General features: G+C 51.5%; 1 protein-coding gene across 2 annotated transcripts in view; it reads left to right on the top strand.

The window, feature by feature from the left end:
- Positions 1-23250, top strand: part of ABR (ABR activator of RhoGEF and GTPase) — a 178727-nt gene that overhangs the window by 63062 nt on the left and 92415 nt on the right. For both annotated transcript variants that reach the window (XM_032617583.1, XM_032617584.1), the window contains exon 2: positions 22535-22719. In XM_032617583.1, the coding sequence (XP_032473474.1) occupies positions 22535-22719 (185 nt within the window). The remainder of the gene's footprint in view (positions 1-22534; positions 22720-23250) is intronic.

Here is a 23250-nt window from a genome sequence, read left to right as displayed (position 1 = left end):
GGGGGCAATAATAGAACTCACCACATGCTTGTTAATAGGATTGAATGAGATAATGTTCATAAAGCTTTCAGTACAGCATCTGGCTTCGCCTTCTACCTGGTTTCCAGCCTGATACTCAAGAGACAGCTGGGGTTTTCGGGGCGGGGGTTTTGTGTTGTTTTGTTTTGTTTCCTGCGCCATGTGACATGTGGGATCTTAGTTCCCTGACCAGGGATCGAACCCATGCCCCCTGCAGTGGAAGCGCGGAATCTCAACCTCTAGACTGTCAGGGAAATCCCTTTTCTTTCTTTTTCTTTTTTTAACATGAAAAGAGGTTTACTTTCTCACTGTGACCCCACGTGGAAGGAGCAGCCATCTGGCCCCAGGTTCCCTCTCAGCAAAGGTTCATTTTTTGGCACTGCTCCACTCACAAGCCCACTGCAGCCAGAGGCCTGCCCACCCCCCGGCCCCCCACAAAGTGTGTGCTCCTTAGAATACTCACCTTCCCTCTGGTGTGGGCTGGTGGGGTGGGTGTGGAATATTCGCCTTCCCTCTGGTGTGGGCTCTGGATTGGGTGTCTTCATTCGGGTCCCCACAGGGCTCCCGTTGTTTTCAGTGAGGATCACGTTGGAGTCCAGCCTGGGGGTCATCTGTGCACAGGCATGTAATGCCCCCCAATGAGCACTTTTCCTTCTGTCCCTTGATAGCCAGCAGATGCCCCCCTACCCATCACCCCATATTCTTGTTATAGACGTGGATGCAGTGAGGTGGAGGATGGTGTGGGACGTTCCCAGTGCACTGCTGTCTACCACATGTACCCGAGTCATCGTTCCTCCCCAGCCCTCCACAGCTGGTCAGCCAGACCACCTGCCTTCCCTCGGAACCGCCTCCCAGCCACCTTAGGGTGTCCCCAGACTAAAATCAGATCAGGTCCCCCTCCTGCTGAAAACCCTTCCGTGGCCCCCAATTGCCCTGTGGGAGGGAGGGGTCCCGCTGCCCAGCATAGCCTCTGGGCCTGTGTGGCGGGCCGCTGGCCTCTCCAGCCACATCACTCTCCCCACCCCTCACCTTGCACTTAAACCTCCTCCACCCGAGTGTTTCCCAAACTCTGCATGGATTCTTCCCTCTGTGCCTCTGCAAGCCTTCTTCCCCATTTGCTTGCCTGATGAAGACCTTCAAACCCAGTTCACGTCACCTCCCTCAAGCAGCCGTCTCTCACTCCCAGCAGAATGAATCACTTCTAATAATACTCAACATCATGTAATTGTTGAGAACATGGACCCTGGAGAAAACTACCCTGGGTGTGAATCTCAGCCCTACCATTTACTAGCTGTGTGATCTTGAGCTAGTTACCTAACCTCTCTGTGGCTAAATTTTCTCATCCATAAATTGGGGGCTCTCAGAGTACCTACTTCACTGTGGGCATTGAGTGTGTTACTACATGTACCAGGCACGTGGTAAATGTGTACTATCTCTCCACTGGGTGTAAGTCTCCTGAGGGCCGAGGCTGAATCTGCTTTGCCTCCAACTTTTGTCCCTAGTGCCTGGCACAGTGCCTGGCACATAGTAGGTGCACATCAGACATCTGTCAATCGAATGAAGGGAAGCCGTGTTTACCTTCCTTGGAGAAAAGTCCATTCAGATCCTTTGTCTATTTTTTGGTTAAGTTGGGTTATGTGTCTTTTTATTGTTGAGTTGTAAGATTTCTTTATATAGTCTAGCTACAAGTCCCTTATCAGATATATGATGTGCACATTTCCCCCATTCTATGGGTTGTCTTTTCTTTTTTTTTTTTATAACTTTATTTATTTATTTTATTTATTTTTGGCTGCGTTGGGTCTTCGTTGCTGCGCGCGGGCTTTCTCTAGTTGTGGTGAGTGGGGGTTCCTCTTCGTTGTGGTGCGTGGGCTTCTCATTGTGGTGGCTTCCCTTGTTGTGGAGCACAGGCTCTAGGCGTGTGGGCTTCAGTAGTTGTGGCTCGCTGGCTCAGTAGCGGTGGCTCGGGGCTCTAGAGTGCAGGCTCAGTAGTTGTGGTGCACAGGCTTAGTTGCTCCACGGCATGTGGGATCTTCCCGGACCAGGGCTCAAACCCGTGTCCCCTGTGTTGGCAGGCGGATTTTTAACCACTGTGCTACCGGGGAAGCCCCTCTTTTCACTTTCTTGATGGTGTCCTTTGAAGCACAAAAGTTTTTCATTTTGATGACGTCTAGTTTATCTATGTTTTCTTTTGCTGTTTGTGCTTTTGATGTCATATCTCAGAATCCTTAGCCAAATCCAAGGTCATGAGCTTTACCCCTGTTTTCCTCTAAGAGTTTTACAGATCTTCGATCCATCTTGAGTTAATTTTTATATGTGGTGTGAAGTAAGGGCCCAACTTCATTCTTTTGTAGGTGGATATCCAGTTGTCTCAGCACTATTTGTTGAAAAAACTATTGCATGGTCTTGGCGCCCTTGTCAAAAATCAGTCGACCAGGGCTTCCCTGGTGGCGCAGTCGTTGGGAGTCTGCCTGCCAATGCAGGGGACGCGGGTTCGTGCCCCGGTCCGGGAGGGTCCCGCGTGCCTCGGAGCGGCTGGGCCCGTGGGCCGTGGTCGCTGGGCCTGCGCGTCCGGAGCCTGTGCTCTGCAGCGGGAGAGGCCACAGCAGTGAGAGGCCCGCGTGATGGAAAAAAAAAAAAAAAAAAAATCAGTCGACCATACATAGATGTGTTTACTTCTGGACTCTCAAGTCTACTGCATTGATCTATATATCTGGAGAGCCACCTCCATCTCTAACAGTTTACCGTCTCTGCCCATCTGCTCTCAGCAGTCCTGGAGACTCCCACAGGAAACGTTGATGGGACATCCCACAGCCGAGCGCCATCTCCCGAATGGCCCCCCTGGAGTTAATCACTTTCCGCATCTGTCAGGGTGACCGCTGGGAGGACCCAGTGTGACCCGCCCTTGAGGGCATGTGGGGGAGGATGCCACGGAGACGTGCTTTCTCTCCCCTCACCTGCATGCCGGCACATCTCCTCCCAGAGCAGGTCCTGTTTGTGCTGAGGCCCAGCTCCTAATTGGGTGGATGCCCTTGATGCGGACCAGGTAGTTACCTAACCTCTCCTGGCACTAGAGGCATCTTCACCAGAACGGCGGCGTTGGGAGGGAGAGCCTGCATCAATGGGTCGGCACTAGGAGGCTAGAGAGGGCCATTAGCATCGCCAGGGTCTCATCCTAAGGTGGCTTCTGTCCCTGTTTCCTGTGTGTGTGTGTGTGGGGGGCTTGATCCCCCTCCTTTCTGAGGGCTTGTTCCTTCTGGTTGGGGGACTTGTGTGCTTTAAGAGGTCGAGTGGCTCTTGGCCGGTATGTCCTTGGTGCAGGACTGTTGTCTCACATTGACTCTAGCCAGTGAATAAGACTCCCCAGGGCAGCCAGAGACCCTTGCGGAGTGGGATGGAGAGCTGGGAGGATGGCGCTCTGTGATACCACGGGGACATTCTAGCTTGCAGGGAGTTCCGGATTTATGGGTGCTTTAGTACAGCTCAGGCAGAGAACACAATTGAGCAGAGAATTGTAAAGTTGTTGAATTCTACAGGGCAGGGCTCTCTGTGAGCTGAGAGAAGCGGGGGTGCTTAGCTGGTAGGGTGCTGGCTCAGAAGGAGGAAGGGGCCACGTTATAGTAGAGAGGCCCATGGTATAGTGTGTCCCCTGCCCCTCCAGATCCCCTAAGGCTTTGGAGATGAATCTTCCTCAAGTGGCAGCCACTGCAGTGACATTATATTTGTTAGGGACCCAGGAGGGGAATCCACTTCTTCCTTCCTTAGATCCCTAGAAGCAGAACTGGGGGAGAGCAGAGATTTCTGTAGAGTTTGTGCCCATCTCCTCCCTCTTCAGCTGTTCTCCCTACTAGCCCGCCCCTGAGTGGGAGCAGAGCGGTGTGAGCTGGGTTGGAGCTGCTCACTGCCTTAGAATTGCATCAGCCCCGCCTGGCAGGCTGGAGCGGGAGCCTGTTGCTATGGTGACCACTAGGCTTCAAACCAGTGAGAAGGATGAGTTAGTTAGTCGCAGGGTGTGGTTTTCTTGTCTTGTGATGATGTCTTGTAATAGGCACACAGGGTCTGTATTCCCAGCCCTTCCATGGGGAGATGTGTCATCTGCTCAGGTGGGCATGATGGACAGCTGCTCCAGAAACTGTGTGGGCATTGACCAGGTTGGTTACGTGTGACAGAGGACACAATTGGCTCCCTTCTGCCTCATTCTGGCGGCAGTGGGTGATTTGACCAAGTAAACCAGATTCTGGGGGAAGGGAGGGGACCAGGATGCAACCTGTCACCCAGAACGGAAGGCTGCTCTGAATCCCAGCCAATGAAACCTGCCCAGGCTTCATCATGATTTTTTTTCAAAACCACCTGACAGAGCTCATCATCTTGCTAAAGATAACGGCTGCTTGGCCAAGCCAGCACCGTACTTATTAGTTCAGAGCTCTCCTCTCACATTTTGCCTGCAGTGGGAAAGGAGATAAAAAAGTCTACATTCCAGCCACATTGAGCACTTTCTGTGTGCTGAGCACTGCACTAGACACTGCCTCATCGTTTTATCATCTCCTCACCTCTGCACTCGGGAGCAGGTGATGCTGCCCCGGTTCTGAAGGGGAGCAAGCCCTGGGACCTGGAGAGTTTAAGTGACTTGCCCAAAGACTTAACCCTAAATCTTTGGGCTTTATGACTGGTGTTTCTTTGGATTCCAGATGCCCTTAGAAACAGGAATTCTTAGGATGTCCAGTAAAGAGACACACGGTACATCTTCTAGTGGAAAAATCTTGGCAGTGTCTCTCCCCAGAAAAAACACAGTTTCTATGTGGCGAATGGTTGACTGGAGCTATTTCTGATTTCTGAACGGGAAGAATGAGAGATGTGGGCGTTGCCTGCAGACAGGAAAACCTGGGAAGCAGTTGGTGAGGTCAGGGCAGGGCGTTGACAAAGCCCAGTCTTGGTACAGAAACAGCCTGGGATTTCTGCCTGGGCCCTCTACAGGTGCGGATCAATTGTCAGATGAGTTCTCAACAGAGAGGTGTCTGGTGAACTGGTCCAGGGTAAGATGTAGAACCGGAAGAGAACTAGGGCCTCAGCGAGAGCCTGGCAGTCATAAGATCTGACTTGCTGAGCTTACGAGGCATAGTAACGGCAGTCAGTTCTCAGATGGTGCCGTCACTCTTTGAAGTGCACTTTAGATATAATTACTCATTTCATTTTCACAGAATCCCTGGGAGTTTGGTTGCTATTATTCCATTTTGAAGATGAAACAGAGGCACAGAGAGGTTGAGTGACTTGCTCAAGGTAACACAGCTGGTAAGAGGTAGAGCTGGGGATTCAAGCCCAGGCAGTCTGACTCCAGAGCATGAGCTCTTGACCAAAATGTTCTACTGTCTCTGCTCGTACCTTCTGGAAAGATGATAGGGAGTTAGCTTGTATGACCCACGCTGAGGAGTGTGTATGTGTGTGCACATACATGCACACACACACATACACCCTAATATACTGGCGGTGGGAAGGAAGGCTCGTGGCTGCACTTGTGAGCTTCTGTGTATTGATGGCTGTGCCCTGTGCACTTGCGGGGGCCCAGGGAGACCTGTACGTGCGTGTGATGCTCCTCCCTTCTTCCCTCCCTCCCTCCCTTTGTGTTTCCCCGGAGGCTGGGTGCTCTGCCCTCTCTGGTGTGGAGCTGTGGAGGACATTGCTGCAGACCTTGTGCCTGGATTGCTTGCCTAACTGTGTTGAAGGGCCCCGGGCTCCCAGGAAGGAGCTCAGATCTAGCGCTGAGAGTAGACAGGGGCCCCAGGAAGAGCGGGCAGGGAAAGTGCGAGCACAGTTGCCGTGTGTGTGGGGGCATTCTCTTGTGCCTCTTTTGGTGCTTGGGTCACCTGTCTGCTACCCACACAACATGCAGCTGCTTCTAGACAAAATGGGCTTCCTGTCTTCCCCAGGGCCAGGATTGTAGGGAGAAATAATTAAGATAATAATAAAAATAATGAACTCAACAATAACAGCAACTAACTTTATTTACTACATGGCAGGCACTGTTCTTAGTGCCTCTACTTGAACTAACTCACTTAACTGTCACAAAAGCTCTATGAAATAGTTTTATTATTAGTAGCTTCATTTTACAAAGGAGGACACTAAGGCACAGAGAGGTTAAGCAAGTTGCCCAAGGTCACACAGCTAAAACTGGGATTTGAATTCTGGTAGCCAGGCTGCAGAGCATATGAAAGCACAGTACACGACTGTGTCCTTTCATGCCTCCTAGGGGAAGCCTCCAGACCTTGTAACCCTTTTCTGCCCCCAGTTTAGAATCTTGTTTTTATTTTCCTGAGAGACTGGGTTGTGCTCACTTGCCTGCCCACAGGTCCTGTGTATGAGATGTGGCCTCTGACATAATCCAGTTTTTGTGGGAATTGTGCCCCTTCTCTCCTCTCATGCTCAGGTGCTCAGGCATGGAAGGGACGTTTCCAGGAGCTCTCCTGGGAGCAGGTAATTAACTTTGGCCATTGCTGCTCTGGCCTCATCCCGCTAGTCTGCCTGCACACAGGTGGTTCAGTGTGAACACCTGGGGCAGGGCAGGTCCTGCCAGCCCTGGAGGCCCTGCTGCCTGTTTCTCTCCTGTCCTCTCTGACCTGTGGTCTACAGCCGCCCTTGTTATGAGAGCCGAGTTGAAACCTCTCTTTTTCCTTTCCACCACTTGTGACCCCCAACCCCCCGTTTCCTGTCAGTCCCTGGGCCATGTCTGGTCCTGAGCTTGATTCTTGGAGGAGGCTGCCTTCCTGTGGGAGAAGGCTGGCATCTCTTGCTGCCAGGTGGGAGCTGTGTGGATCTGAGTAGAGGACTTGGGAGATGACAGAGGGATAGGGGCAGAGCCAGGGAAAAGGGGTGACCTGGGGGAAGTTTCATATCCAGCCATGACTCCTGGGGGTTCTGCATGCTCCCCAAGACATTGCCTTTGCCACTGGAAGGTTGAACTTGGGGTGCCCAGGTGCTGCCTGATGGGGGAAGGAGTATTGGAATTGAAGCTGACAGATGCCTGGCAGCCCCTGCCTAGGGCCGAGCCAGGCTTGTCTTGTGCCAGGAAGTTGGCAGCAAAACAGAAATGAGCTATGGAGGTGGAACCTGGCTTTGTTACTTAGAAGGTGACTCGAAATCTGTCTTTGGAAACTGATGGGTTCCAGGCCTAGTTCAGTCCCTGTCCCCCCCTGCTAATTCCCATGAAAGAGTTTCTCTGGTATTTCTCCTTCCCTATGTGCTTTTTTTGAAGTTATATTTTATTCTATTTTTAAAGTTGCGGTAAAATACATATAACATAAAATTTACCATCGTAATCATTTTCAAGTATGCAGTTCAGTGGCGTTGAGTACGTTCACATTTTTGGGCAGCCATCACCACCATCTACCACCAGAACTCTTTTCATCTTGAAAAACGGAAACTCTGCACCCATTAAACACTAACTCCCCCTTCTCTCCCTTCCCCCAGCCCCCTGGCAGCCATCATTCTACTTCCTGTCTCTGTGAATTTGACTACTCTAAGAACATCATATAAGTGGAGTCATAACAGTCTTTCTGTGACTGCTTATTTCACTTAGTGTAATGTCCTCAAGGTTCATCCACATTGTAGCACATGCTAGAATTTCCTTTGTTTTTAGACTGAATAATATTCCATAGTATGTATATGCCACATTTTGTTTATCCATTCATCTATCAATGGACACTGGGGTTGCTTCCACCTTTTGGCTGCTGTGCATAATGCTGCAATGAACATGGGTGTTCCCTGTCTACTTTTGGGCTTACTTCACACATCAGCAATGGGCCATCCTTGGGGCTTGGTCAGGGATGGGCCCACTGACTTGGCCCCAGGAGAGTGGGTGGCTCACCAAGTTGACGGGGAAGGCTCGGCCCTCTGGTGTCTGCTTCTATCAAACACTAAGATGTCAGTGCTCCTGGCACCAACCTGCTTGCTTGAGGACATTCCGGATTTCCTTCCCCTCTGCCTTCAGAAGAGGGTGCTGGATTCCTGGTTCTCTCATGGACAGGAGGAGGGCAGCGGTGGTTCGCCATGAGCCCAGCATGGGTGGCGTTAGGAGAAAGTGACTGTCAGGTGTTGGGAAGGGCACGTGGAGCCTCTCTGAGAGTGGGGTGGCCAGGTGACCCCACATGAAGGAGCTGGAGGGCAGGCTGGTAATGCCAGGGAAGAAGCTTAATGCTGAAATCCCCATGACTGAGCACAAGCAAGGTTTGCTACTTGCTCACCTGGTCCATGGCAAGTGAGGTGGGGCCTCTGCTCCACGTGGTCACTCAGGGACCCAACCTAATAGAGGCTGCACCATCTGGAACCCAAGGCCTTCAAGGTCACTGCCGCAGGGGAAGAAGGAGAGGGAGAATTGTGCGTGAGGGCTGACCAGAACAGTGGGAGTCAGGGGCGTCAGGGCCTTAAGGAGGTGAGTGTGTCTGTATATGTGTGTGTGTATGTGTGCATATGTGTGTGCTCCTCTGTGTGTACGTGTGTGCACACGTGCGTGTCGGCAAAGAGAAGAAACGAGCTGGTGGGGGGAACCCCATTGCCCTTCCCCAGCTTAGCCCTCACCTGGCTTTGCACCACGCAGAGGAAAGGTGGCTTTGGTGTTTAAGGAAGAGGCCATTGACTTGGGGAGTTCCTCTCATCTCCCCTCAGTGGGTGACAAAGCTGGAACAGGCGAAACCACTGGCACTCTGGAGCCGAGGGGAAGGGAGAAGGACGTGAGTTTTGGAGGCACCCTCTTATGGCCCTGGGCAATCACAGAAATTTTTTAAGGTCTAGGGAGACTCTGAGTGGATGGCCAGCAGCTTGAGCTGAATGCCAGCGAGCCTGGCCTCCTGGCAGCAATGGACAGAGGTGCAGGGTGTTTCTGTGGGTGTATGGGTGAGGGTGTATAAGCTTGTGCAGGTTGGGAATGTGTTGGCTGATTCTGAAGGTGGGGGTGGGGAGCCTGGAGCCACCAGGCTCTGGGATTGAAGGGAGCCCCTGATGTAACAGGGGGGATCATAGATTCTGATCCTGGCTGCCACAAATGTGCAAGGCCCTTTGAGAGTCTTACTGGCCTCTCTGGACCTTGTATTATATGTTTGTTCTATGAACTGCCCCTGCCTTTTCTCAGCACTAGATTGAGAGTCATTTAATTTTTCACAAATACCCCAAGGACTCATGAAACCATATATGGGAGAGGGGCTCTGAGGCCAGTGATAAGTGGGATTGGATCCAAAGGTCATTGTCATAATGGTCCTTTGATTCCTCCTCCTCCATTGCCTCCTGGCTGCTCCCACTTCTCCCCCTTGAGGGCCCAGCTGCATTTCCCACCAGCAAGCGGGGAGAGGGGAGGAAGAACAGAGCCTTAAATCAAATCAGTCCAGGATCATTACTTGTTATCAATTCATGACAGTTTGGAGGGGAAGCAGGAGGCAAGTTAAAGCTGTTAACTCTATCAAAGGTTAGAACTCCTATAGGATTTGTCAGTGACCTCCTGGCCCCAGACCCTAAGTAATTGAATTGGCTATTATGGGAAGAGATTAGAGGATTTTTAAGCGATTGTGTCAGCCAGTCGGCAGTTATCCAGCATCCACTGTGTGTGAACACTGTGCCGAGTGCCACGAATAATATGAAGAAAATAGAAGTGGGCCAGCCTGGGACTTCCCTTGTGGCGCCGTGGATTGGACTTTGTGCTCCCAATGCAGGGGGCCCGGGTTCGATCCCTGGTCAGGGAACTAGATCCCACGTGCATGCCACAACTAAGGAGCCCGCCTGCCACAACTAAGACCTGGTGCAACCAAAAAAAAAAAAAGGAGGGCCATCCTTGCCTTCCAGACTCCTGCCACCTAGTGGGGAAGCCAGAATATACCAAAGGCCAAATGAATATGCACTTGACTTTCTTTGTAGAGGATTTTTATTTTATTTTATTTTTTATTTTTTTGGTGTGATTGATTGACCACTGTACTGTTTGTGAAATACTCTTCTTGTCTGGTGTCTCTCATTGGTCTTCAGAGCAGCCCCATGGACTGGGCATGGCAGCTGCATCACCCTATTTTCCAGTGAGGAAGGAGAGGCTGTGTAGAGCTGGGACCAGAGCCCAGTTCTATCTGACTTCTAGCCCGGGCTGCCGATCATTGGCTAGCAGAGGTGGGAGTGCTGACTGCTGCTTAGGGTCTGTTCCTGTCACTGTCTGGTACGTAATAACTTAGGAGATGTTTGTTGAATGACTATTGCTCATTTATACATGAAATAAGTTTTCCTCCATTATGGTAAGGTCATCTGGTCATTCTGCACCATTATTCCCATATGTTTGGTGGACATATAACTGCATTTCCTAAGATCAATTAGGAATTTTAGGCCCCTCTGCCCAGGTGGGGAATTATGTCAAAGTACAACAAGCAATAGACTTGATCCAAAGAACAGGCTTTAAGTTGTGGCTCATTTGTTTATTAGCCAGGTGGCTGTGGATGAGACCCAGAACCTCTCTGAGCCTCAGTTTTCCCCTGTGTAAAATGGGGGAGTAATATCTACTCTGACAACCTCCCCGGGTTTTGAGAATGAAATGAGATCCTGGCTGTGGCCTTGATTTGTACACTGCAAAACACGGTGCAGATAATAGCGTTTCTCATCCATCTTTCTGAGCCTGGACACGGTGAAGCCTCTCTCCCTTCTCTGCCCAGGGCCAGTTGGCAGGCCTCCCATCCCTCGCCTGCCTCGTCTGCCCCAGCTACTGATGCCCAAAACCTACGACTCCTTTGCTTCAGGCTTTGGAGTCCTGGCTTTTCCTGGCGTCCACGGCCTCTGCCTCCTTCCCCCGGGAGCCTGGAGGTGGAGGATCGGATCGCGTCTCCATGGCAACCAGAGAGTCCGAGCCGCACCCCCGCGGGGGGCCAGAGTCTGTTCCAAGCAGCGGGGGCGGAGCCAGAACTGAGCGTTCCAGCTACGCAGTAGCACCTCCGGGAACCAGCAACCGGGTCGCCTTTGCCGGGTCTTTCAGTTGCTCCTTTGCGGGGCTAGTGCCCCTGCTCCAGTCCTGCCGGAAGAGCTGGGGGTGAGGGGTAAGCCATCCTGCGGTCCAGGCGACTGCTGCAGGCCGAGTCTGAGGGCTCTGTGTGAATGGGACAGGGGCTGCCCTCCCTGCCTGCCCACGGTAAAGCCCTGTCTGTGCGCCTCCTTCACCTCGTCACCAGCAAACCTCCCAGTCCTTCAAGGCTTAAGTCACACCCTGCCTCTTAAAGTAACCTTTCCTGTGCTTCTCATAGAGCCTGGCAGATGGCTTCCTGGGGCTCTTTCAGAGTTTAGTTTCATTTGACTTTAGGGGCTGTGACCTCAGGGTCCTTGTCTGAAACTGGTGGTTCTCGGCCTTACAATACATTCGAATCACCTGGGGAGCTTTTAACAGCCCTGCTGCCCCAGCTAACCACACAAGCTCAATATGGATCTCTGGGGTTGGGAGCCAGACACCGGTCTCCCCAGGGGATTCCAGTGTGCAGGGAAGGTTGGAACTGGTGTCTTGAAGTTCAAATTTTTATTTATTTATTTGTTTGTTTTTGTTTTGGCTGCACCGTGGGGCTTGTGGGATCTTAATTCCTGGACCAGAGATTGAACCTGGGCCCACGGCAGTGGAAGCGCCGAGTCCTAACCACTGGACCGCCAGGGAATTCCCAACTTCAAATTTTAAACACTCCCATGGCCTGTGGTGCCTTGCTTGAAGCTAAGCCTACTGAACGTAGGCTGGCTGATGAACAGTTGGGTCCACTGATGAAGGAAAGCCTGCTAGGGCCTAGCCCGGTTGTATGTTTCCAAAGCTCTGGTTTGTTGTTGTTGTTGTTGTTTTGTTTTTCAAGGACTAGGAGATCTCTGAGGGCACTTACTGCTCAGGAAGAGGACTGGGGTGGTAATGATAATAGCTACTTGTTTATTTAGCACCTGCCCTGGACCAGGTGCCTTTCATTGCATTTACTTTTTGTTTTTGGGTGTTTTTTTTTTGCATTTATTTTTTGATGGGGACCCCACAAAAACCTCATGAGGTATAGGCATTGTGTATTATCCCCATCTTACAGATGAGGAAACTGAGGCTCTGGAAGGTTAAATAGCTTGCCCAAGGTCCCATGGCTCTTAAGTGATAATACTGGGATTGGAACCTGAGTCTAACTCAAAGCCTGTGCCCTTGACCACTGCCCTGTCCTGGCTCCCAGCTCCCTCTTCCATCAGTTGTAGAGCAGGAGGTGCTGAGAAGGAGGTGGCTTGTCCCATTGGAAAGATGCTGGTCCCAGGATGCCTCACCTTGGTGCCATGCCACCACTGAGGGGCTCCCAAGGGGATCTCCGGGGTCAGCTGGGGTCACGGGGCCCTGAAAGTGTCCAGCCCTTTCTCCTCTTCCTTCAGCAACCTCTCCTGAGGACTGTTCTGCCCAGATGCTGTCCAAGTTCTTTAACCCCCATAATGTTTAATGTCTCACAACCAGCCTGTGACACGGGCATTGTTATTCTGTTTCGAAGATGAGAAACTGAAGTTTGGGGCGGCCAGAGCCAACCAGCTGACACTCCGCAGAGCAGTCCTCCCGGTTCTGTGGCTCCAAGGCTCTGGACTCTGAGTCTGCCTTGGGGATCTTGGCTTCCCCCAGGTTGTTGGGGGAGAAGAGGCCAACTTCTGTAGCCCTGTGTGCCTCGAGCTGTGTGAAGGAGATGAGGGTCACTTTGTGTGCTTATCAGCCTCAGAACGGACCCGCCTGTTGAGAACAGCCAGTGTCCTGGCCCGCTGGGAATGTGTGGGGGAGTTAGAGGATCTGGGGGGAAATGGGCAGCTCTGTGCACCTCCCAGGGGAGGGGCCGACATTGGGAAAACACATGTGCACGGTTTCACAGCAGGATCAGTGCAGGCCTCAATCCAGTGCCCGACATCCAGGGGAGGTCTGAGCAGGGGACAGAATCATTTGCTGGGAGCTAGTGACAGGAGTGGCAAGTTGGAAGGACTGTACCCGTGCAGGAGGGACCTCAGCTTCAGCGACACCAGTCTGTTCATCAGTGCCCTGAAAAGAAGGGCGTGGCCCTGCCCGGGGTCTTTGCAGCTCTGTCCCCCTCAGTGGGAATGGCCTCTTCCTGCCCCTCTTCTCTCACTTCTGTCAAGGCACACTCAGACCCTTCGCCAAACGGCCCTCTCCTCCTCCAGACTTTGATGCAGGTTGTTTCTTCCACTCATGGGCCCTGAGAGCAACCTGCCCAGGTGGTTTTTTCTATTTGTACAGGTCCTACACATTATAATGGTTGAAACACAGGTCCCGGAGTCAGACTAGCTGGCTAGTCTGTTAAGTGCACTTAACAGCCTTTAAACCTTGGGCAAGTGACTTAATCCCCTATACCTTCACTTCCTCAACTGTAAATGAGAATCACAATGGTGGTACTTAAACTTGGTTTTTAAATTTTAAACAAAATTTGAGTGCACCAATGTTAAGCATACGGCTTAATGAACTCTTACGTACGTCTGCTCATGTTCCCACCCAGATCGAGATGTAGCACGTTTCCAGTAACCCAGAAAGTTCCCTCAAGCCCCTTCCCAGTCAATACCCAGTGCCTCCTGCAGCCCACCCCCAGGTAGCCACTACTGTGAACTTCCATCGCTGTCTCTTAGTTTTGCCTGTTCTTGAACTTCATAGAGATGGAATCCTACCGCATGTGCTCCTTTGGGTCTGGTTTCTTTTGCTCAACACATGGTACGATTCATCCATCATAGGGTTGCTCTGATGGTGAAATGAGGTAGTGCACAGCCCACGGCCCGGCCCAGTCACAGACGGCAGTGAGCATGCTAGGACCACACTGTGAGGTCCTGGAGGGGAGGACAGAGTCTGTGCCCTGTGGCTCTGTCCCCACCTGACACAGCGTGTGGCATACAGAGACTTCCGACGCTCTCTGAGGAAGTTTGATGCTGCTTTGGTGGGAAGGATGGGCAGGCCTGAGCTTCCCTCCGCTGTTCTCCTAAGGTTCCCTCCACCCGCACTCCCATTGTCAGTTCTAGGGCAGAAAGTGGGTTTATCACCTAATATCAGCCTTTGTACCTCCCCTGCTGGGAGGGCAGGACCTTTCCGCACCTGGAACTTATCTTTATCCTGTACCCACAGGTTCTTAGAGTGTCTAAGAGGAGGTTGGAAAGAACCCGCAAACTTCCCTCAGCATCTGTTTTCAGGGATTGGGATACCAGGATGGATTCTTGGCTGTGTCCATCAGTCGTTGGCGATGGACAGTCTCAGGGGAGCGTTGTAAACAGCTTGACACCTGTGTGCTGCCTCCAGCCACCCGGGCGCCCCTTCCCCGCCGCCTCGCGCCTCCCAGAGCTGAAGGTGGTAGAAACGAGAGCTGGTCATTTGGGTTTGAACTTACCCCCACTGGCCAACTCTCCACATTGCCCCGAAAGAGCATGTTTGAGGTCTCCATGGTCTGTCACTGGTTGGTTCATATCCTTTCATCTGGCACAGACTCCATCACAGGCTTAGAATAGGTAGCCCTACATTCACATGTGGTCCCAATCTGGGCTGTTCTAGGCGATCTGGAGGTCACAGGATTCTCCCTGCATTGTAACTCAACAGAGGAACATACGCGTCCATCGGGAGAAATTATCCAAAGTTAGAGATGCTCGGCAACCATGTGGCTGGCAAGACCCCACTGCAGGAAATGGTCGAGATCAACCGTCTTCCCTGGGTCCTACCTAACTCTTAGCTCAGCTCACAAGGCCCTTGGTGTGCTGGTCTGTGCCCACTTCTCCGGTGCAATCTGCCCCTCACCCCCCTGCTCACTCAGTGTTCCAGCCAGGCTGGGCTATTTATAGTCCCCTAAAGCACTTTGTGCCTTTGCCAAGCCTCTTCTCGTTGCCTGGAACTCTGCTCCTGTCCCCCATCTGCCTGGCAAGCACCCACACATCTCTCAAGATTCGATTAATTATATTAATAATAGCAGCTAAGATTTATTGGGTGCTTACTATGTGCTGAGTGCCTTGCGTGTGTTATCCAGCTTAATCCTTGCAGTAGCCCTGTGTACTCCATCTCTTTGTCGTCCTCTTTCACAGCCATTGGTTTAACCAATATCCATTTATAAGTGGCTGCCTTGTGCCAGCCACTCTTCTGAGCACAGAGGAGTGGGATGTGATTCAGCCTGGATTGGAACCTAAACTGTGTGACCCCAGGGTCCTTGCTCTTAGCCACAGTGATAAACCACCTTCCTTGGAGTATCACCCAAGCCCATCCAGCCATCCTCTCACGCCCACTATTTCCTGCTCCCTCCTCTTTGCGTTGCCTGTGAGGTACTTCTGTCATAGCATCTTGGATGTTTTCATGCTTGTTGGACTGCCTTCCTCTACTGGGCTGTAAGGATTTCAGTTAGGAATGTGTTCATTTTATGTGGCAGAAAATCCAACATATAGGGGCTTATAGTTCCCATTTAGCAAGAAGTGAGGTAGGCTGTTTCTAGTGTGGCTCAGTAGCTCGGTAGCATCCGGGAAATGTCTGCGTTCTTTCATGATCATTTCCTCGTGGCAGCAGCATGACCACTGTAGCTCTGGTCATCACATCTGAGTTCAAGGTATAAAGTCCCTTTTTAATTATCAAAGCAAAGGCCTTGCCAGAGGCCTACACTTGCGTCTCATTGACCAAAAACTATGTCAAATGGCCACTCCTAGTTGTAAGAGAGGCAGAGAAAGTGGGTACTTTGCCAGGGACTGGGTTCATTGCCACCTCATATAAAACCAGCATAAGGTTAGCAGGGAAGGAGAGAAGATAGATATTGAGTAGGAGACAAGCAGTGTCTGCTAGTAACCTAGAGAGCAGAGACCATGTATTAATTGCTCCCAGATTCTCAGAATCTGAATGCTTTATAATTATTTTGTATTGTTGCCTTGCAGGCAACATACAGACGTTTTTTTTCAAACATCGTATACTGTACATACTATTATTCGTTTCTTTTTCACTTAATAAGGTGATGTAAATCATCCAGGTAATTTTTAATGACTGCATAGTAGTCCATCTTGGAGAAATACCATAATTTACCCAAGTCCCTATAATTAATCATGCCGCTTGTTTTTAATATTTCACAATCATAAACAGCCCTGTGATTAATAACCTTGTAACTTTATTTTTATGTACATTTATAATTAATTTCTTAGGACACAGTCTCAGATTATGCTGGGTTAAAAACTGTACCAACTGTTAAAGCTTTTTTTTTTTTTTTTTTTTAAATTTTATTTATTTATTTATTTATGGCTGTGTTGGGTCTTCATTTCTGTGCGAGGGCTTTCTCTAGTTGCGGCAAGTGGGGGCCACTCCTCATCGCGGTGCGCAGGCCTCTCACTATTGCGGCCTCTCTTGCTGCAGAGCACAGGCTCCAGACACGCAGGCTCAGTAATTGTGGCTCACGGAGCTAGTTGCTCCACGGCATGTGGGATCTTCCCAGACCAGGGCTTGAACCCATGTCCCCTGCATTGGCAGGCAGATTCTCAACCACTGTGCCACCAGGGAAGCCCTGTTAAAGCTTTTGATACCAAGTTGACTCTAGAAAAGTTGTGCCAGTTCTACATATCCTCCAAGAGATTTTGAGAGTGCCTGTTCTCCTACAAGCTGGAGTATTTTCCTTGCTGATGTGATAGGAAAATTGCAAAAAATAGAGGTTTGCACTTTCTTTGATTACAGGTGAGGTTAATATTTAACATATATATGTTATATATATATTATATGTATATATATATATATATATATATACACACACACACACATTGGGCATTTGTAATTCTCTTTTTAATTTTCCATTCATTTCTCTAACTCATTTAGAAAGTTGAGGTATTCGTCTTTTTCTCATTGGATTGCAAAAGCGCTTTATATATTCAGGAGGCAAGGAGGTTCATAGGAGAAGGGTGGAACTGAGCTGGATTTGAAGGCTAAATAGGACTTCGCTGGGTGGTCAAAGGATGAGGAGGGTGTTCTAGGTAAAGGAACAGCATGTGCAAAGGTCCAGAGGTGGGAAACTGTGTGTTTGGGGACTGTGTTAATTTCATAGGGCTGCCATTAAAAAAATCATCACAGGGAGGCTCAAGAGGGAGGGGATATGGGGATATATGTATACATATAGCTGATTCACTTTGTTGTACAGCAGAAACTAACGCAACATTGTAAAGCAATTATATACTCCAATAAAGATATATATATATATTTTTTTTTATGTTGGGGGTAGGAGTTTATTAATTAATTAATTTATTTTTGCTGTGTTGCGTCTTCGTTTCTGTGCGAGGACTTTCTCTAGTTGTGGCAAGCGGGGGCCACTCTTCATCTCAGTGCACGGGCCTCTCACTACCGCGGTCTCTCTTGTTGCGGAGCACAGGCTCCAGACGCGCAGGCTCAGCAGTTGTGGCTCACGGGCCTAGTTGCTCCGCGGCATGTGGGATCCTCCCACACCAGGGCTCGAACCCGTGTCCCCTGCATTAGCAGGCAGATTCTCAACCACTGTGCCACCAGGGAAGCCCCTAGATATTTTTAAAAATTAAAGTAAAAATAAAAAGTCATCACAGGGACTTCTCTGGTGGTCCGGTGGCTAAGACTCCGTGCTTCCACTGCAGAGGGCATGGGTTCGATCCCTGGTCAGGGAGCTAAGATCTGAGAAGCTGCGTGGCCAAAAAAAACCCCAAAATTTACTTTCTCACAGTCTGGAGGCCACAGTCCAAAATCAAGGTGCTGGCAGGGCCATGCTCCCTGCCAAGGCACTAGGGGGAGAATCCTTGCTTGCCTCTTCCAACTTCTGGTGGCTCCAGGCATCCCTTGGCTTTTGGCCAGATAACTCGGGTCTCTGCCTCCATCTTCACATGGGCTTCTTCTGTGTGTCTGTGTCTTCTCCGCTTCTGTTTCCTATAAAGACATGTCATCAGATTTGGGTCCCACTCAATTAAAGTAGGATCATCTCATCTAGAGATCCTCAACTTAATTACATCTACAAGGACCTTTTTCCTAAATAAGGTCACATTTATGGGTACCAAGGTTAGGATTTGGACATATATATTTTGGGGCTACTATCCAGACCCTTTCAGGGACCTACCTAGAAGATGTCTGATATTACAGGGCGGCAGAATACGACTCTGTAAAGGAAGAGTCAGGTGCTGACTGTGAAAGGCCTTGAGCCCGGGAGTTTGAAGTGAATGGGGAACTGTTGAATTTTGAACAGTGGGGAAACACGATCAGATTTGCAGTCTGGCAGTCACGGGGAGAGAGTGTTGGAATTGTCCTTGTAAGAGTTGGTGAGGGTGGGAAGGTGGATGGGGAGTGGGGATATTTCAGGGTGTAGGAGGTAAGGAGGAAGAGGGAGGAATCTGGCCCGACTCCTAGGTTTCCAACTTGAGTGATCTGGCAGACTAACTTCAGGAAAACCTTGGGTTTGAAGTTCCTGGGGGTGGAGATGTCCAGGAAACAATCAAAGAGATGGGTCTGCAGCCCAGACCTCTCCCTAGAATGTAAATAAAATTTGGGAGAGGGAGTAAAGTAGAGGTGACAGAAGCCTGGAGAACACCAATTTTTCCCCATCATTTTATTATGAAAAATTTCAAACGTACCTAAAAGTTTAACGAATTGTATAGTGAACACCTGTGTACGCACCATCTGGAGTCTATAATTATCATTTTTCTCCACTTGCTTTATCACACATCTGGCCATCCCTCTGGACATCATCAACCCATCTTGTTTTTTATGTACGTCAGAGTAAGTTGCAGACATCAACACATTTCACCTCGACACTTAAACATTCATGTCACTAACTAGAGTTAAATATTTAGTGAAATGCACAAATCTTTGGTGCAGTGTACTATTTGACAAAGTCAGTGAACACATCCGCCTGTGTACTCCAAATCCCTGTCAAGATACAGAACACTTCCATCACCCTAGAAAACTCCCTGTGCCCCTTACAGTCAATTCCTGTCCCTACCTGACCCCCAGAAGCAACCACAATTTTCATTTTTTTTCCAAGCATAAATTAAATTTGTCTGTTCTAAAACTTCACATAAGTGGAGCCATACAGGATGTGTTCTTTTGTCTGGCTTCTTTCACTTAGCATAATGCCTGTAAGAGTCATTTCTGTGTGTCTCAGTATTTTGTCCCTCTTACTGCTGAGCAGTATTCTATTGTAAGGATGTATAGGGAATACCAATTTTTAAGGGGTGGGTGGGGAAAGAGGATTCCACCAAGGAGACTAGAAGGAACAGTGAAGACTGTAGGAAAAGCACCCAGATAGAATGTCAAGGAAAACCATCTGGATCCGTTATAATTAGGTTTGACTGCATATAACGTAAAAACTAAATAACAGTGACTTAAATAACATAGGCATTTTTCTTCTCTCATATAAAAGAAGTCCAGAGGTAGACATTCCTGGGGTGGTATGTTGGCTCACTGTGCCATCACGGGCCCAGGCTCCTAGCTTTGTGCTCAGCTATATTCAGCACTGGCTTCTATCCTCAAGGTCCCCTCATGGCTCAGTATGGCTGCTGGAGCTCCAGCTCTCCTATCTGCTTTGCAAACTGGCAACAGAAGGAGGAAGCATGGAGAGAGGGGAAAAATACCTTCCAGTGAAAACAATTTCAGCAACTTTCTTCAAAGTTCCACACATATCCACTCAACATCTCATTGGCCAGAACTTCATCACATGGCCCACACCACTAGGAAAAGTAGCCTTTTAGCTAGCCACGGAGCACACTGCCACTCCAAAGATAGTGAGATTTCTGTGACTAGGAGGGGAAATAGATATTGGCTGTCAGCAACCTTCTCTGCCTTTTCTCTTTTGACACCTGCTGGCCAAGCCATGGTCCGCTCAGCCTTCCTGTCTGTGGACCTGCACAGACTGAAGGCTGTGCTTGGCAGATTTCCACCCTCCTGAGTCCCCAGGGCTCCTGCTTTCTCAAAGGGTTGTTCCTCTGTCTTCTGTATCCCTTTTCCTGGTAGGATTCTCTGGGGTCTCTGGCTGGCTTCCCGGGCTGTCAGGGTCTCCTGGAGGTTGGAATGAAAGGGACAGTATCCAGGAACATTTGCAGAGAGCTCTGAGGGTAGTGTCCTCCACGCCCAGGCACCCCGCTGTTGTGGCTGGCAGCCCTCTCTCCCCTCCTTGGTCAGCCTCCCCTGACGAGGGCTGTAGAAGGAGATTTCCCTAGAAGATTAGTGAGATTCAGAGGGGGAAAGATGGCATTTGGAGACAGACTTGGATTCAGATCCTTTCTGTACAAATCTCTCTGAGACTCAGTGACTCTGCCTGTGAACTGGGGATCGTGAGAGCAGCCTCCCCGATGTGGCTAGGTTGAGATGTGGGGTCCAGGGGCACCACTCTGATAAAGATGAATTGGGCACACGTGGCGGAAGGCTGGCAGAGACCTTCCCACCCTGCTGTGACCCAGGCAGCGGCAGACTGTGCGGTAGAGTCAAGCCTCACCACTTTCCCTGTGGTCCCTTCTCCCCTTGCCCTTGGGAAATATCCTGAGAGTGAAGGCTCTGGTCCTGTGACCCCTGGGAATTGGTCAGTGTCCAGGAGAATCAGTGGGGCCTGCTGGAATCTGAACGGATGGCCAGGCCAGTGTTCATCAGAGTTCACATCCCCCGCTTGACTCTAGGCACTAACAGGGCAGCCTGGAGCCTCCTGGAGGAAAGACTGCAGGTTAACGGGGTGTTTCGTTCCCTCCTCGTGCTTCTCCGAAGTGAGTAGGTCTCACCAAACAGCCGGGCTCCCTACCAGTGCCAGACTCGGGCAGCCCGGAGGCTGTGGTTCTTCTTCCTCCCTCCCAGGATCACTGGGGGCACTAGAGGGCCACACACTGTAGGAGTTCTGAGCTGGGACGCCAGGGGGGACACTCTGGAGGAAGTGATATCTGAGCAGATGATGGGACAGACCCAGCCAGGGGTGGAGGTGGGGGAGGGTCCCTCACACAGCTGTAGGAGAGACCCCCATTGGTGGGGTGAAGATAGCAGAGTCGGCTTACCCCCACCTGCTCCTGAGACAGAAGCCCTGTGTCCTCCTGGCAGTGGGTCCTGTTTCCCGGGTGCCTGGCACACACACGTCCCAGTGTCTGGATGGCTAGGTCCTGTGGTTCTTCACGTGCACGCCTGTCCTGGGGAGAAAAATAATAGCTCACGTCCCTGACAGCTTAATGGGCCGTCAGCACGGGACTGGAGAGGAAGTCGGCAGGAACAGGTGCAGCGAGGCTGGGGGACGCTCTCGGCTGCCAAAGGGGCAGATTGGACTGAGTGTGGCCGTGGCCGGGCGCCCTGGTGACCCGTTGACACCATTCTCAGGCTGCCGGCGGCCCCGGGGGCTGGTGTGTTGTGACAGGAGGAGGAGCCAGGGCCCCGCTGAGAACTTGGCTCAAGCCTCAGACCTGAGAGGGACAGTGCATTCCTCTGCCCATTCACTCACTCTACACATGTTCCCAAGATCCTGACCCACGTGGGCCGTGGCTGCTGGGCACACAGCGATGGCTGTCACCCAGTTCCCACTCCAGGTGCTCAGGGACGAATGGACAGGATCACTGGGGGCACTAGAGGGCCATGCACTGTAGGAGTTCTGAGCTGGGACGCTGGGGGCGGGGTAGGGGTGGGGGACACTGTGGAGGAAGTGATAGCAGATGATGGGACAGACCCAGCCAGGGGTGGAGGTGGGGGAGGGTCCCTCACACAGCTGTAGGAGAGACCCGCACTGGTGGGGTGTGATGGGGGCCTTTCTGAGATGCTGCCTTGCGCCCCCATGGACCCGGCCTGCGGTCCAGGAAGGGGGTGTCTGGGCGGGGGCTCTGGCCCCCGAGTGGTGCTGGCAGCGCCGATGGGGTTAACGGCAGCTTGACTTCCCTGTGGCTGTTTCTTCCTTCCTTTTCCCAAGGAATCCTACATTGAAATTACAGAAATAAGTTCCGGCTTTTGAGAAGTCTGCTCTGCAACCGCATCCCTGCCAGGCCCGGCCGTCTTCTCGCCCATGCTCTGCCAGCCTTGGGCTCTGACCTTTGCGGAGCCTTGTTCGAGGGGTGAGGGCTCCCTCGGGTGCCGTTCCTCAGCCCCCACCCCGAACCCTGCTCTGCCCCCCGATCCAGGGATGGGGCTCAGTGTACAAATGGTACCCAAAGAGGAGGGGCGCAGGAAGTGACATCGCTCGGCCCGCCCGCACCTCCTTATTCCCTATAAAAAGCAAAATGGTGACTCAGAGAGGAGAGTTGGAAGCGTCCTGCCGCCTGCTCCCACTGTTAATTTTTAGACTTGGAATTAGGCAGGAGGCAAAGGAAACAGCGGCTCGAAATACGCGACTGACATGCTATTAAGCCGGTGGCAACAGCGGAGCCACTCCCCGTCGACTCCCAGCGGCCCCTGAACCGCAGCGCCTGGTGCCTGCTGGCGCTCCGGGCCGCGCAGCCCTGCCCGGGCTGAGCGTGGATGGTGCGGCCCCGGGCATGGCAGCTGGGGACCGCCGCTGGCGCCCACTGCGCTACCAGTCCCTGGCAGCCCTCGTGGAGGACTCTCAGTGGCCTTTCTTGTTCCTTGTCTCAGACTTCAGCTACGGGGCAGACGACTACGACGGAGAGGGGAATGAAGAGCAGAAGGGGCCCCCGGAGGGCTCGGAGACCATGCCGTACATCGATGAGTCGCCCACCATGTCGCCCCAGCTCAGTGCCCGGAACCAGGGTGGCGGGGACAGCATCTCCCCCACCCCACCTGAGGGGCTGGCACCTGGGGTAGGTACACCTGCTTTTCCTTCTGGGTTTGGGAAGAGGGGGCTTTTGGGGAGGGGGGTAGGCAGGCATGGGTGTCGTGGGCCACGCTCTGCTTGGAGCGCTACTGGGGTGCAGGACTCGGGAAATTTGGGCTTGCTCTTGGTGCCCTCATCATCTCATTCCGGTCCTGGGCCTCTCAGATTAGCCCCCGCCCCCCACCTGCTGCTCTCTCTGCCACTGCTGCACCTACCCCTGCCTCTTCTACCAGCCATCTGCTCCCCCTGCCTCCTGGACACCTCACTTCCTCTTTCAGCTTTCTCTCTCAGTTCTTCTCTAGCAGGATGGGACCTTGTGGGAGGGAACAGGCTCTCCTCTCTGGGCCCGAGCTGGGCAGTGGCTGCATATGTGAGTTGTGGGCTATAAATGCACAGGTCCCAGCTCAGCAAACCAAGGCTGGCCTCGGCACCGCCAGTGGGGGGACCCAGGGCCCCGTGCAGCCCTCCTCTGTTGACTCTGGAAGGGAATGAGCCGTAATGGTGTCCACCTCTCCTC

This window comes from Phocoena sinus, chromosome 20 (genome assembly GCF_008692025.1).
Source record: "Phocoena sinus isolate mPhoSin1 chromosome 20, mPhoSin1.pri, whole genome shotgun sequence".
Lineage (NCBI taxonomy): Eukaryota > Metazoa > Chordata > Mammalia > Artiodactyla > Phocoenidae > Phocoena > Phocoena sinus.
This window is presented reverse-complemented; position numbering and strand designations above follow the sequence as displayed.